This window comes from Hemitrygon akajei, chromosome 16 (genome assembly GCF_048418815.1).
Source record: "Hemitrygon akajei chromosome 16, sHemAka1.3, whole genome shotgun sequence".
Classification (NCBI taxonomy): Eukaryota; Metazoa; Chordata; class Chondrichthyes; order Myliobatiformes; family Dasyatidae; genus Hemitrygon; species Hemitrygon akajei.
The window spans coordinates 75,032,016-75,046,551 of record NC_133139.1 but is presented as its reverse complement, the minus strand read 5'-3'; the positions used below and the strand labels follow the sequence as shown (position 1 = coordinate 75,046,551).

Sequence of the window (14,536 nt, the reverse complement as noted above, 5' to 3'; positions counted from 1 at the left end):
TAACATCAGTAGTGGGGAAGATGCGAGAGTCCATTATTAAAGATGAAATAGTGGCATATCTAGATAGCAGTGATAGGATTGGGCCGAGGCAACATGGATTTACCAAGGGCAAATCATGCTTGACTAATCTATTGGAGTTTTTCGTGGATGTAACCAGGAAGTTAGACAAGGGAGATCCAGTGGATGTAGTGTACCTCGATTTTCGGAAGGCATTTGATAAGGTCCCACATAGGAGATTGGTCGGTAAAATCAGAGCTCATGGCATTGGGGGGAAGATATTGACATGAACAGAAAACTGGTTGGTAGATAGAAAGCAAAGGGTAACGGTGAATGGCTGTTTCTCAGAATTGCAGATGGTGACTAGTGGGGTGCCACAGGGCTCGGTATTGGTACCACAGCTGTTTACGATTTACATCAACGATTTACATGAAGGCATTGAGAATAACATCAGCAAGTTTGCTGATGATACTAAGCTGGGTGGCAGTGTGACATGTGATGAGGATGTTAGGAGAATTCAGGGTGACTTGGATAGGCTGAGTGAGTGGACAGATACTTGGCAGATAACGTTTAATGTGAATATGTGTGACGTTATCCACTTTGGGAGTAAGAACACGAAGGCAGATTATTATCTGAACGGTGTAGAGTTAGGTAAGGGAGAAATACAAAGAGATCTAGGAGCCCTTGTTCATCAGTCACTGAAGGTGAATGAGCAAGTGCAGCAGGCAGTGAAGAAGGTTAATGGAATATTGGCCTTTATTACAAAGGGAATTGAGTACAAGAGCAAGGAAATCCTTTTGCATTTGTACAGGGCCCTGGTGAGACCACACCTGGAGTATTGTGTACAGTTTTGGTCTCCAGGGTTAAGGAAGGACATCCTGGCTGTAGAGGCAGTGAAGCGTAGATTCACGAGGTTATTTCCTGGGATGTCCAGACTGTCTTACGCGGAGAGGTTAGAGATCCTGGGCTTGTACACGCTGGAATTAGGGAGATTGAGAGGGGATCTGATTGCAACATATAAGATTATTAAGGGATTGGACAAGATAGAGGCAGGAAATATGTTCCAGATGCTGAGAGAGCCCAGTACCAGAGGGCATGGTTTGAGAATAAGTGGTAGGTCATTTAGGACAGAGTTAAGGATAAACTTCTTCTCCCAGAGAGTTGCGGGGTCTGGAATGCAGTGCCTCAGAAGGCAGTGGAGGCCAGTTCTCTGAAAGCTTTCAAGAAGGAGCTAGATAGGTATCTTATGGATAAGGGAATCAAGGGATATGGGGTCAAGGCAGGAACCGGGTATTGATAGTAGATGATCAGCCATGATCTCAGAATGGCGATGCAGGCTCGAAGGGCCGAATGGTCTACTTCTGCACCTATTGTCTATTGTCTATAAATTCAATAGCAGTGCCCACTAACTGAAAGTGGGCGTACAGTCTGTAAAGACGTTTTCTGTATTATGAAGAAGTTCTGTCCAATATAGGACGATGGCTTCGGCGTCCATTCTAAATACGGAAGCATTAATCACACCAAATTCTGTTATACCATGAATTGTCATTGCTCCGCCGACCCCAATCATATGAGTTATCTCAATTTGCAAATTCATCGACTGCAGGAAAGAAAATTAAAATCTAAACAGCACATCCACTTGCTATTCCCTGGGAATTGCAATATTGGATGTTAATCGATAATGATGCCAAAGGCTTCACGGGCATTCGGACATTCCTGAGGACCTATCAGTGGCGGGACAGGAGCACCGCAAAGTAAATAAAAGCACAGAAGAGACAAGCGAGGCAGTTATTTTTGGGAGTCCCCCAACGGTGAGAGGAGGAGCGTCAGGCTTTGACTCGAGAGGGTTTGACGAGTAGAGACTGCAGCCAAAGAAACATGATAGAAAATTTGGTCTTAGTTACCCCTTGTACAGTGCAGACAGGATGGCAGATATGGCAGCAGAATGCTCTACCTGTAGGATATGGGAATTCATAGAACCTAGTAGTTTCCCGGATGACCACACCTGCGGGATGTGCAGCCAACTCCAGCTCACGAAGTGCTATATTAAGGTGCTGCATCTGAAGATGGATGAGCATGAGATCATCAGGAAGGCAGACAATTGATAGATATGACTGTTGACAGGTAGTTATATCTGGAGTGCAGAATTTCATGAGTAGATGAGTGAACACCGAGAGAGGTACAGGGAGAAAGAAGTCAGTGCAGGGTCCCGCTGTGGCCATTCCCATTAGCAACAGGTATACCCGTCCAGATAGTACTGGGCGAGATGCCTATCTGGGCAAGGCAGCTGCAGCAAGACTAATAGAACTGTGGTCGGCTCTGAGCCTCAAAAGGGGAGCGTGAAGTCAGGCGGAGAAACAGTCACAGGGAACACGACAATTACGGGGACAGATAGAAGGTCATGAGTCTGCAAAAGAGATGCCAGGATAATGGGTTGCCTCCCGTGTGCTGGGCTTCAGGATGCCTCTGAGCCATTTGAGAATATTGTTGTAGGGGAGGTGAGCAGCCAAAGGTATTGGTGCATATCAATACCGAGAGAGGCAAACGATGTGGGGGAGTGGCATTTCTAATCAGGGATAGCATCACGGCTGCAGTAAAGGAGGAAGATATGGAGGGATTGTCTACCGAGTCCTCGTGAGTGGAAGTCAGAAACAGGAATAGGGCAATAACTCTAAAGGGTGTTTTTATAGACTTCCATTAGGAACAGAGATATAGAAGAGCAGATAGGGAGGCAGGTACCGGAATGGTGCAATGCTAATAGGTTTGTTATGCAAAGGGAACTTTAGCTTTCCAGATATATTGTCTGGCATCACCTCAGAGCAAGGGTTTCAGGTGGGATCTAGTTTCTTAGGTGTGTTCAGGAAGGTTTCCTGACACAATATGTAAAAAAAAAAAACAACTGGAGGAGAACACTTGATCTGGTATTGGGAAAGGAACCTGGTCAGATGGCATTACTCTCGACAGGAGAGCATTTTTGAGGTAGTCATCACAACTCCATTTCCTTTAGCATAGTGCGGGAAAGGGAAGGAGCAGACAACGTGGAGCATTTCATTGTATTAAGGGCAGATATGATGCTATTAGGCAGGAACTTAGGAACATAAATTAGGAGAAGATGTTTTCAGTGAGATGCACAGCAGAAGTGTGGAAAATGTTCAAGAAACTAGGTACTGTTAGAACTTCATTAAATTTCAAGGTGGCAAGGAAGGAGCTCAGGAATGGAGTTAGGAGAGCCTGAAGGGTCTATGAGAGGGCTTGGCGAGCAGGATTAAGGAAAACCCTAAGATGTTCTACAAGTATGCAAAGAGCTGGAGGGAGAGCTGGGTGGGATTAGTACTAAACAGAATTAAATTTGTGAAAACATGTACAGGGAGGTGGACGAAGTAGCGGTGCTACTTATCTAATATTTTGCTTCAGTATTTACCAATGAAAAAGACTTTGGCAATTGAGCGGATGACTTACAGAGGACTGAAGCACTTGAGTGTATAGACATTACGAAAGAGGATGTGCTGGAGTTTTTGAAAGGTATGAAGTTAAGTAAGTCACTAGGACCGGAGGAGTCATACCCATGCTACTGTGGGAGCGCGGGAAGTGATTACCGAGCCTCTGGGGATGATCTTTGCATCATCAATCGGGACCGGAGAAGTACCGGAAGACTGGAAGGTTGTAAATGTTGTTCCTGTTTAAGATAGGGTGCAGAGATAATCCAGGAAATTATAGACCGGTGAGTATTACTTCAGTGGTGTGTAAGTTTTTGGAGAAGATCCTGACAGGCATTATTTATGAGTTTTTGGAGAGTGATAATCTGATTAGGGATAGTCAGCATGATTTGTCAAGGGCAGGTCATGCCTTACGAACCCGATTGAATTATTTGAGGATATATCAAAACACATTGATGAAGGTAGAGCAGTTGATGTAGTACATATGGATTTCAGTAAGGCATTTGATATGGTTGCCCATGCAAGGGTCACGAAGAAATTAATGAGACATGGGATATAAGGGGACCTTGCTTTGTGGAGCCAGAATTGATTTCCACAATTGGTAAAGAATGGTTGCTAGTGGTTCGTAGGTGGTGATCGGTGGTATTCTGCACAAGCCTGTTCTGGGGCCTTTTCCTCTTTGCGAGATTCATAAATTGTCTTGATGAGGAGTTAGAGGGGTAAGTTAGTAAGTTTGCTGATGACACAAAATTTGGGATGTTGTAGATAGTCTAGAACTCTGGATTTAATTTTGTTGTGGCGAAAACGCCAGAATTGCGGGGGGAAAAACGTTAACAAGGTTTATTAATATAATTTCATCAAGTTCTGCGGGCCGGATTAAAAAGCTTAACGGCCCGCATATGGCCCCCGGGCCGCAGTTTGCCCATGCCTGATCTAGAGGGTTGTCAGGGTTAGCGTGGGGCATCGTTAGGATGCATAACTGGACTGAGAAGTGGCAGAAGGAGTTCAACACAGTTTATTCTAAAGTGGTTCTTTTTGATTTGAAGAGTGAAATACGATTAATGGTAAGACTCTAGGTAGTGCTGATGATCAGTGAGATCTTGGTCTCCGTGCCCATAGGGCACTCAAAGCTGCGCAGTTGACCGTATTGTTAAGAAGGCTTATGGTATGATGATGCCTTTCATCAACAGTGGGATTGAGTTCAAGAGCCGTGAGGTAGTGTTCAAGACCTTAGTTAGACTCCACTTGGGGTATAGTGTCCATTGCTGGTCACCTCACTACAGGAAGGATGTGAATAATATAATGTTTGCAGAGGAGATTTTCAAGTATCTTACCTGGAGCAGGGGGCAGGGGTAAAGAATTTCTGGATCACTGGGGCCTCTTTAGGGGCAGGCGTGACCTTCACGAAAAGGTCGCCCAATAGTAACAGGGATATCGACGAGCAGATAGAGAGACAGATCCTGGAAAGTGTAATAATAAAATAATTGTCGTGATGGAAGATTTTAATTTCCCAAATGTCGATTGGCATCTCTGCACAGCAAGGGGTTTAGATGGGGTGGAGTTTGTTAAGTGTGTTCAGGAAGTTTTCTTGACACAATATATATATATATAAGCCTACAAGAGGAGAGACGGTACTTGATTTGGTATTGGGCAATAAACCTGGTCAGGTGTCAGAGCTCACAGTGGGAGAGCATTTTGGAGATAGTGATCATAAGATAGAGAGATAGGTCCTGAAAGAAGACTACCGGGAGTTAGGAAGGAAGTTGAAAAGCAGGACCTCAAAGGTACTAATCTCGGGATTACTGCCTGTGCCACATGACAGTGAGAATAAGAATAGAATGAGGTGGAGGATAAATGCATGGCTGAGGGAATGGAGCAGGCGGCAGGGATTCAGATTTCTGGATCATTGGACAAAAAGGATGGGTTGCACTCGAATCCCAGGGGTCCAATAACCGGGCGGGCAAGTTTAATAGAGCTCTTGGGGAGGGTTTAAACTGGCTTGGCAGGGGGTGGGAATCAGAATATGAGTGCAGGGATTAAGGTAGAAGGACAAGGGCATGATGCTAAGAGTTCTGAGTTGATGAGGAAGGACAGGCAGGGAACAGAACATAATTGTAGCCAGTTAAAGTGGTTGAAATGTGTCTATTTCAATGCTAGGAGTATTATGAACAAGGAGGATGAACTTAGAGCATGGATTAGATCGTGGAAGTACGATGTTGTGACCGTTACTGAAACTTGGTTGGAGGAAGAGCAGGATTGGATGATGCAGGTCCCGGGCTTCGGGTGTTTTAAAAGGAATAGGATGGGAGGTAGAAAAGGGGTGGGCGTGGCATTGCTGGTCAGGGATAGTATCATAGCTATAAAAAAGGGAGGACGCTGCAGAGGGAGTGTTCACGGAGTCGGTCTGGGTGGAAGTCAGAAATAGGAAGGGGTCAATTACTGTGCTTCGAGTAGTCTATAGGCCCCCAAATAGTCCTCGGGACACCGAGGAGCAGATAAACAGGCAAATTTTAAAATGGTGTAGGAAATACAGGGTAGTAGTTATGGGTGATTTCAAATTCCCTCATATTGACTGGCACCTCCCGACTGCAAGGGGGGTACATGGAGCTGAATTTGTCAGGTGTGTTCAACAAGAATTCCTGACACAGTATGTGGACTGGCCGACGAGATCAGAGGCTATACTGGATCTAGTTCTGGGTAATGAACTCGGTCAGGTGACAGACCTCTTGGTGGGGGAGCATTTTGGTGAGAGTGACCACAACTCCCTTAGCTTCGGCATAGCTATAGAAAGGGATAAAATCAGACGAAATGGAAAGTGCTTAACTGGCGAAGGGCTAACTTTGAAGCGATGAGTCAGGAACTAGAGAGAGTAAATTGGAAACAGATGTTCAAAGGGGAAAGCACGGAAGTAATGTGGCAGAATTTTACAGACCACTTGAGCTGGGTTCAGTATAGGTTTCTCCCACTAATGCAAGGAAAAAATGGTTGGAAAAGGGAACCGTGGCTGACGAAACACGTGCGGCAACTCGTTAAGGGGAAAAAGGAAGCATATGTTAGATATAAGAAGCAGGAAGTAGGAGCGGCATGAGAAATATCGGATAGCCAGGAAGGAGCTAAAGAAAGGACTCAAGAGAGCTCGAAGGGGGCATGAGAAGGCCTTGGCATGTAGGATTAAGGAGAACCCCAAGGCATTCTATGCGTATGTGAAGAGTAGGAGGATGACGAGTATGAAGGTGAAGGATAAAGAGGTGAACAAAAGTGACCGCTAAAGGATAAAGATGGCAATATGTGCCTGGAGGCAAAGGAGGTTGGGGAGGTCCTAAATGAATACTTTGCTTCAGTATTCACAAGTGAAAAGGATCTTGATCAAGATGAGGTCGAAGTTGAGCGGGCCTGTGTGCTGGACAATATGGAGATTAAGGAAGAAGAAGTGCTGGATATTCTTAAAAACATTAAGATAGATAAATCCCCAGGGCTGGATATGATACACCCCAGGTTGTTGTGGGAATTGAGAGAAGAGGTACTAGGAGCATTAGCTATAATCTTTGAATCCTCTTTGGCTACAGGGGAAGTGCCGGAGTACTGGAGAATGGCAAATGTAGTTCCCTTGTTTAAAAAAGGTAATAGGGAGAAACCTGGGAACTATAGACCAGTGAGTCTTACATCGGTGGTCTGCAAACTATTGGAAAGGATTCTTAAGGATAGGGTCTACAAGCATTTGGAGAAATGCAGTCTACTCATGGATAGTCAACATGGCTTTGTGACGGGATGATTGTGCCTCACGAGCCTGATTGAGTTTTTTGAAGAGGTAACAAAAGAAATTGATGAGGGTAGGGCAGTGGATGTGGTCTACATGGACTTTAACAAAGCATTTGACAAGGTCCCTCACGAGAGACTAATCTAGAAAGTGATGAGGCATGGGATAAGTGGAACCTTGGCTGTTTGGATTTAAAAAATGGCTTAAAGGAAGAAAGCAGTGGGTAGTTGTGGAAGGAAAGTATTCTGCCTGGAGGTCGGTGACTAGTGGAGTGCCGTAGGGATCTGTCCCGGGACCCCTGCTATTTGTGATTTTTATAAATGACCTGGATGTAGAGGTGGAAGAATGGGTGAGTAAGTTTGCGGATGACACAAAGATTGGAGGAGTTGTAGATGGAGCTGTAGGTTGTCAAATGTTACAAGAGGATATAGACAGGCTGCAGAGTTGGGCAGAAAAATGGCAGATGGAGTTCAATCCGGACAAGTGTGAGGTGATGCATTTTGGAAGGACAAACCAGAAGACTGAGTACAGGATTAATGGTCAGTTACTTAAGAGTGTGGATGAACAAAGAGACAATGGGGGTCAAATCCATACATCTCTCAAGGTCGCTGCACAGGTTTATAGGCTAGTTAAGAAGGCCTATGGGATGCTAGGCTTCATTAATAGGGGGATTGAGTTCAAGAGTAGAGAGGTCATGTTGTAACTCTACAAATCTCTGGTGAGATTGCAATTCAGTATTGTGTTCAGTTCTGGTCACCTCATTATAGGAAGGATGTGGAAACTATGGAGAGGAGATTTACCAGAATGTTGCCTGGTTTGGAGAACAAGTCGTATGAAACAAGGTTAGCAGAGCTGGGACTTTTCTCTTTGGAGCGTAGAAGAATGAGAGAGGATTTGATAAAGGTCTACAAGATTATGAGAGGCTGGATAGTCAGTACTTGTTTCCCAGGGCACCAATAGCAAACACCAGAGGGCAAATGTACAGAATTAAGGGAGGGAAGTTTAGGGGAGACATCAGGGGTAAATTTTTTACACAAAGAGTTTTGAGTGCCTGGAATGACTTGCCAAGGATGGTGGTGGAGGCTAAAACATTAGGGGTATTTAAGAACCTCTTGGACAGGCACATGGATGAAAGGAAAATGGAGGGTTATGGGGTAGTGTGGGTTTAGTACGTTTTTTAAGGATTATATCGGTCGGCACAACGTGGAGAGCTGAAGGACCTGTACTGTGCTGTAGTATTCTATGGTTCTATGGATCTATAATTGTATCTCCTTTACTATAGCATTGCAGAGAGATAGAAACAGAGAAGTTAGAAAAGGGTTTACTAGGAATATGGGGAATTATGAGGCTATCAGTCAGGAAATTGGAAGCTTAAATTGGGAACAAATGTTCTCAGGGAAAAGTACGAAAGAAATGTGGCAAACGTACAGTGGATATTTGTGCAGAGTTCTGCATAGGTACGTTCCAGTGAGACAGGGTAGTTATGGTAGGGCACAGGAACCGTGGTGTACAAAGGATGTAATAGCCCTAGTCAGGAAGAAAAGAAAAGCTTACAAGAGGTTCAGAGAGTTAGGTAATGTTAGGGATCTAGAAGATAAGGCTAACAGGAAGGAGATTAAAAAGGAAATTATGTGAGCCAGAAGGGGCCATCAGAAGTCCTTGTGATAGAGAACTTGAAGATTATTCATTTATTTATTTATTTCCACATCTATCCTTTCAAATCGCTTTCTTTTGCAAGAGTAATTCTTCCAGCACCAGAGTTACTAGATTTAACAGATCAGCCATTGTAATATGTGCCACTTTGAACAAGACTCCTGCAGTTATATATTCTCCCCGAATGGCCTTTAGGTATTTTGATGTGAGTGTTAATTTTGTGTCTGCCTAGACACTCTTATTGCTCCATAAATCACTCCAGTTTTCCAGCACCATTTTAAAAATATAACCACGGAAGTTCCAACGCATACGCTCTCACCTATTCCCTTCGCACCCTTCAGCGATCCGGGCAGTCCTATCACAATCATCACAGATTCAATCTGACGTCCTCAAACATAGCTTACTGCATTTTGAGTTCAGAGAGTGGTCTCCCTTCTACAGGAAATCCGCATGTTAAATGTATATTGCACAGAAACAACAGGGATTTTTCCTATGCTTTCCTACCATTTTCACTCTGTCGCTGGCCTACTTTAATGTTCTAACAAGGCCTCAAGCAAACAACAGTAACAGAACGTCCTATTCCTCGTCTACTAGCAACTGTAGCCTTTCAGATTCAATGCCGAATTCTCGAATCCCTGAGAGCCTACTTCCTCAATCTTTATTACAATTGCCCGTAAGTCATTCATTTGCGAGTTCGAGTTACTCCTCTGTCCATCACTACGGGATACGTCAGCTAGTTCTGAAGTTCGGGGGATGTTTACTCTTTTAGCTCTATTAGTAGTATCTACTGAAAGTCATTGATAAACGTGATAGCATTCATTCCTCCGCCAGCAAGCCTGTCTATTCCAGAACTCATGCTGTTGAACATATCTCTCTCTTTACAACCTTCTGTGTTGTTGCAAAGCTCACTCTTGCCATGCTGTAACAATTGATTATTTGAAGTTAAGCTTTCATATCTGCCACGCCCTTTGCTTTTAGTTTGGTTCACTTTCTCCCTGTTCGATTCCTTCTACACCAGTTTTTGTTTCAGTTAATCAGTTTATATCATGCAGCGCATCATGTCATTGACCATTAGCGCATGTTTGTTCTCTTTGTTCAGTCCTGAACTGTACTAGATACCGATAAAATAATGTTTTTATTTCAAAACTGGATCCTTAAGCATTATGGTATTTACTTTAAAGAAATACCAAAAAAAGAGTCTCTGTAGCATTTTCTTTTGGACAATGGATGTTTGAAGATTTAAGCATTGCCTTTTTCTACTGACACGACAACACAGAATTAAAGAAAAGTCTAAAACAAAATGTAGATTTTTAAAAAAATCTAGGGTGCTTAGGGCTTTTGCACCTAACTTAGATAGATAGACAGACTGACAGACATATTGAGAGAGGAGAGATGGAGAGATGTATGATGTGGGGGGGGGGGGGTGGTCTATGTATCACCTATCCTGAATTCACGATGCTATTGAACTTTTTCTATATTGCCCGTATGGGGCGTCCAGCGCGTCAGACCACTTCCTTGCTTTGAGGCAATATTTCTTCTCCTGATTATTGGAAACTTCTTTAAGTACATTAGGTTTTCGACTTACTCTGACAGCACACTACAGAAAGCAGCTTGAGGGGGAAGGGTGGGAGCGGAGAGGATGACCTTGTAAGTTAGGAATGATTTCACAATTTTCTGCCTTGGCATTATTTTCCCACACTATTTCTTCCAGTTCTTCCACATTACATCGATGGATTGGGCCGTTAAGTTCTGGAACTGCAATGACATTACATCAGTCCTCTTCCACTAATCTGCTGAAAACCCGCAAATAAAATAGTAAAAAGATGCTCAAATAAATGATAGTTGAAAGAAAAGGTATCTGATTCAGGTATTTAACTTAATTCGAGATTTCCCTTTACACAGCAACCTGGATTTATTACAACCTCGCTACGTCTTACTAACTACTGAAGTAATATAAACTATTTTGTTAATATCCCCTAGATATTGTGTGCCGTTAAATAGTTTTGATAATTCATATTGTGGAGATAATGACAGTTTCCTGCATCGTTCCGCAACTTACTCAGCACAACTGTGGTGACGATAGACACAACGGAGAGCAAGATGCAGAAACCCAGGAGTGTATAGATCACTCTGACAGAGAAATTTCTTCTAGCAGGCTCCATTCGCCAGACAGCGCACTCTGCAAAATTTAAGTGAAAATCATCACTGAGAATAACATGTAGAATCCAAATCTTTCCTGATTTAGATACGGGAAGAGCCCAAATCTGAAGGCCCAACGATTAACTCCACAGGGAACATGTTCTGCAAATTTACGGAAGAGTGTGTTTTCGACAAAGGGAAATTCTAAGGCCAGAAGACGCAACCGTAAAATCTAAGGATCCCTTTACAACAGAGAGGAGGAGAAATTTATTTAGCCAGAGAGGGTATACACGTGGAATTAATTGCTACAGACTGCTGTGGAGGCCAATCCTTGGGTATATTTAAAACGGAAATAGGCTCTTGAACAGAAAGGGCGTCTAAGGTTACGGGAGATAGCAGGAGAATGGCATTGAGAGGGAAATAAATTAACCATGATCGAATAGTGAAGCAGATTCGACGGACAGATTGGCCTAATTCTTCTTAAGTTCTGTTCCTGAAACATCTCAACGTTTCTATAATCTTTTTACGAATAAGGCTTTCAACCCGGTAATCCTTGTAGTCACTGTTTCACTTTGCCCATATTTTATTCAAATGAGTATCATTTGCTACTCTCCAATTCATCTTCTGATTCAGAGTGTTGCAGCGGATGACAAACCTCCCCGGACAGGGAATGCAGGTACTGGAAGCTATGTGTAGTAACTGCATTCTCTCAGATTTGCCTGATACAAAAATAGATGGCATTCTGCCGTCTGGTATCATTCTCCCTTCAATGTGTCATTTCTCTCAATTTCGCATTCAACATTTTTACGTCAAGCTCTCCACATGTCATTGGTCGTAAGAGAAGAAAGCTGGTTTTCTCAGGGATATCAATCCCCATTTCAGATTATGCTGCGGCTGAAATACAAACATGTTTCAGTACTCTTTTACCATTAAAATGAGCTCAGCTTTTTGAGGAGTTCCATTAAGAAAATATACTCTCGAATGCCCTTTAGCTTCCTCGATTCGATCTGAAATAGTAGCCAAATTCTTGCTCAGTAACTTAGAAGTAACACGCGAGATAAGCAACAATGGCATTTACCTGGCTTCAAAGATTCTCCCGCTCTTCTAGTTTGGATTTCAACACGTTCTTTGACATTTTCATAAGTATTTTCATGCTCCATGTTTTCAGGAGTCTTGGTTTCCTGTCTTTGAAAAACTTGTGAGACAAAGGGGAAGCAAAGTTCTTTATCGCACTTCCTCTCAGTGAGTTGGCAACACTACATTTTCAAGACGTAAGTCTGGAGTGTGCAAAGCGAATGGAGACAGCTGTACTTTAAGCATTGGTATTCGAAGAGTTTGTACGAGCTGACAAAAGTAAATCTGCTTTTCTCTACTTATAAAATCAATAGTTTAAATAAATAATGAACAACAGAGCTCCCTACACCGACTATAAGGAAAGTTGACATGCCAGAGGCTTCCAGTAGGGGGAATTGACCTTCAGCCATTATTGCCTGCTTCCCAACTCTGTGGCAATAGAACCCTTTGCCGAAGTAATCAGGAGGGATGGGGGCATAAGGGGGGGTGACGCTGCCCGGCAGTGGAGGAACCCAAGTCAAAACATCCCTGTACATGGACGATGTCACCGTCTTCTGCTCTGATCCGACGTCGGTTCGCAGGCTGATTAGCATCTGCGAACAGTTCGAGCAGGCGTCATGGGCCAGGGTCAACCGCACGAAGAGTGAAGCCAAGCTCTTCAGCAACTGGCCCGACCGATCCAGCATCCCATTCACCATCAGGTCTGATCACGTGAAGGTGTTGGGGATCTGGTTCGGAGGGGCCGAGGCGTGCAACAAGAACTGGCAGAAGCGGACTGCCAAGGTCAAACAGAAACTGGGGCTGTGGGGAGGGCGCTCCCTATCGATAGCGGGAAAGAACCTGGTCATCAGGTGTGAGGTGCTCTCGGGGCTGCTGTACTTAGCGCAGGTGTGGCCAGTCCCCCGCTCCTTCTGCTCGGAAATCACCCGAGCCGTCTTCTGATTCGTCTGGGGATCCAAGATGGAGCGAGTCAGACGGGCCACCATGCACAAGTCCCTGGACAACGGGGGAAAAAACGTCCCCAATGTCGCCCTCACCCTGATGGCCAGCTTCGTGTGTGGCTGCATCAGGTTGTGTGTGGACCCCAGGTACGTCGATACCAAGTACCACTATGTGCCCAGGTTCTACCTGTCGCCCTGGCTACGAAGGATGGGTCTGGCCCCTTTCCCGCGCAACACCCCCTGTCAGCTGGTCGTTGCCGCCATACCTTTCCTTCGTAGAGAAGTTCATTCAGGTCAACGCCTTTGACCACAGGGCCAACAGGCAGTGGTCAGCTCGTAAGGTCCTGCAGGCACTGCAGGAGAAGGACGTGATGGACACAGTGGGGTGGTTCCCGGAGCAGACCGTCCAGTTCATCTCGCAAAATGCCTCATCGCCTGACCTCACTAACAGGCACCAAGACCTCGCCTGGCTGGCGGTGAGAGGGGCCTTCCCAATCCGATCCCTCCTGTACACCCGGAACGTCGTCTCCACACGCCTCTGCCCACGGGAGGACTGCAGTGAGGAGGAGGTCGGTGACCCACCTTTTAGCACTCTGTGGGTTCGCGGAGAAGGTGTGGAGGTGGATGGAAGGGGCTGTGTCGAGGTTCATCCCCAGCAGCTGCGTAACAGAGGACTCTCTGATCTACGGGCTGTTCCCCGGGACGCACACCGAGACCAACATCCGGTGCTGCTGGCAGATCATCAACTCGGTCAAAGACGCTCTTTGGTCACCCTGAAACTTGATGGTCTACCAGCACACGGAGATGTCCGTGGGGGAATGCTGCAGACTGGCACATTCTCGGTTGCAGGAGTACGTGCTGAGGGACGCACTCAAACTCGGTGCAGACACCGCAAGGGCCCGGTGAGGAAGGACCACAGTGCAGGGTTCTTTTCCCGTGGGATTTGAGGGGTAGGGGGGTTGGGGGTATACCCCCTGAAGGTAAATATGAAAGAACAGAGTGCCATGTTGGTGGTAAAAATGTTTAATTTTGAAAATGTAAAGGCAGTAATGGAAACAACTGTAAGAATTGAAAGTCATTGAATGGTTATTGCATATAATTTTATTTTTGAATACAGTATATTTTGTTTAATAAAAAAAACTATTAGCTACACCTCTCTCGCTGTACCTGAATCCCATGAGATTTGTTTTAGGAGGGCTTTAAACTCTGTGTGTTCTGTAGAATGAAACCGCCAAATTATATGACATGTCGCATTGATTAGCAAGGCGATATTGAGAAACAAATCCCACCTTCCGACCAAAAAGTCAAGTCGGCTTGATGTCAAACTGTACAAATTACCGTAATTAGTTTCTGTTTCCATCAAAGGGGCTTTTCCCACCGTTTCTCACAAATGTGCGAAATTGTCTCGATGATTTTATTGTCTCGATAATCGGACATTCTCTCCGGATTATAGCAGTGAATTTCACGAGATTGATAGCTCTTTTACTGTGTTACGTACCCGTGTCACGTGACAGTGGTACCCTTGTCACGTGACTGGG

The 14,536-nt window shown here is 44.6% G+C and overlaps 1 protein-coding gene across 3 annotated transcripts in view; it reads right to left on the bottom strand.

Annotated features, from left to right (window-relative positions):
• LOC140740191 (hepatic lectin-like) overlaps positions 1-12,164 on the bottom strand; it is a 32,611-nt gene extending 20,447 nt beyond the window's left edge. For 2 of the 3 annotated variants that reach the window (XM_073069203.1, XM_073069204.1), the window contains exons 1-2: positions 12,062-12,164; positions 10,904-11,023 (exon numbers count right to left, since the gene is read on the bottom strand). In XM_073069203.1, the coding sequence (XP_072925304.1) occupies positions 10,904-11,023; positions 12,062-12,143 (202 nt within the window). In that variant the 5' untranslated portion in view covers positions 12,144-12,164. The remainder of the gene's footprint in view (positions 1-10,903; positions 11,024-12,061) is intronic. The other variant, XM_073069205.1, reaches the window with a different exon arrangement.
• Between the last annotated feature and the right edge of the window lie 2,372 nt (positions 12,165-14,536).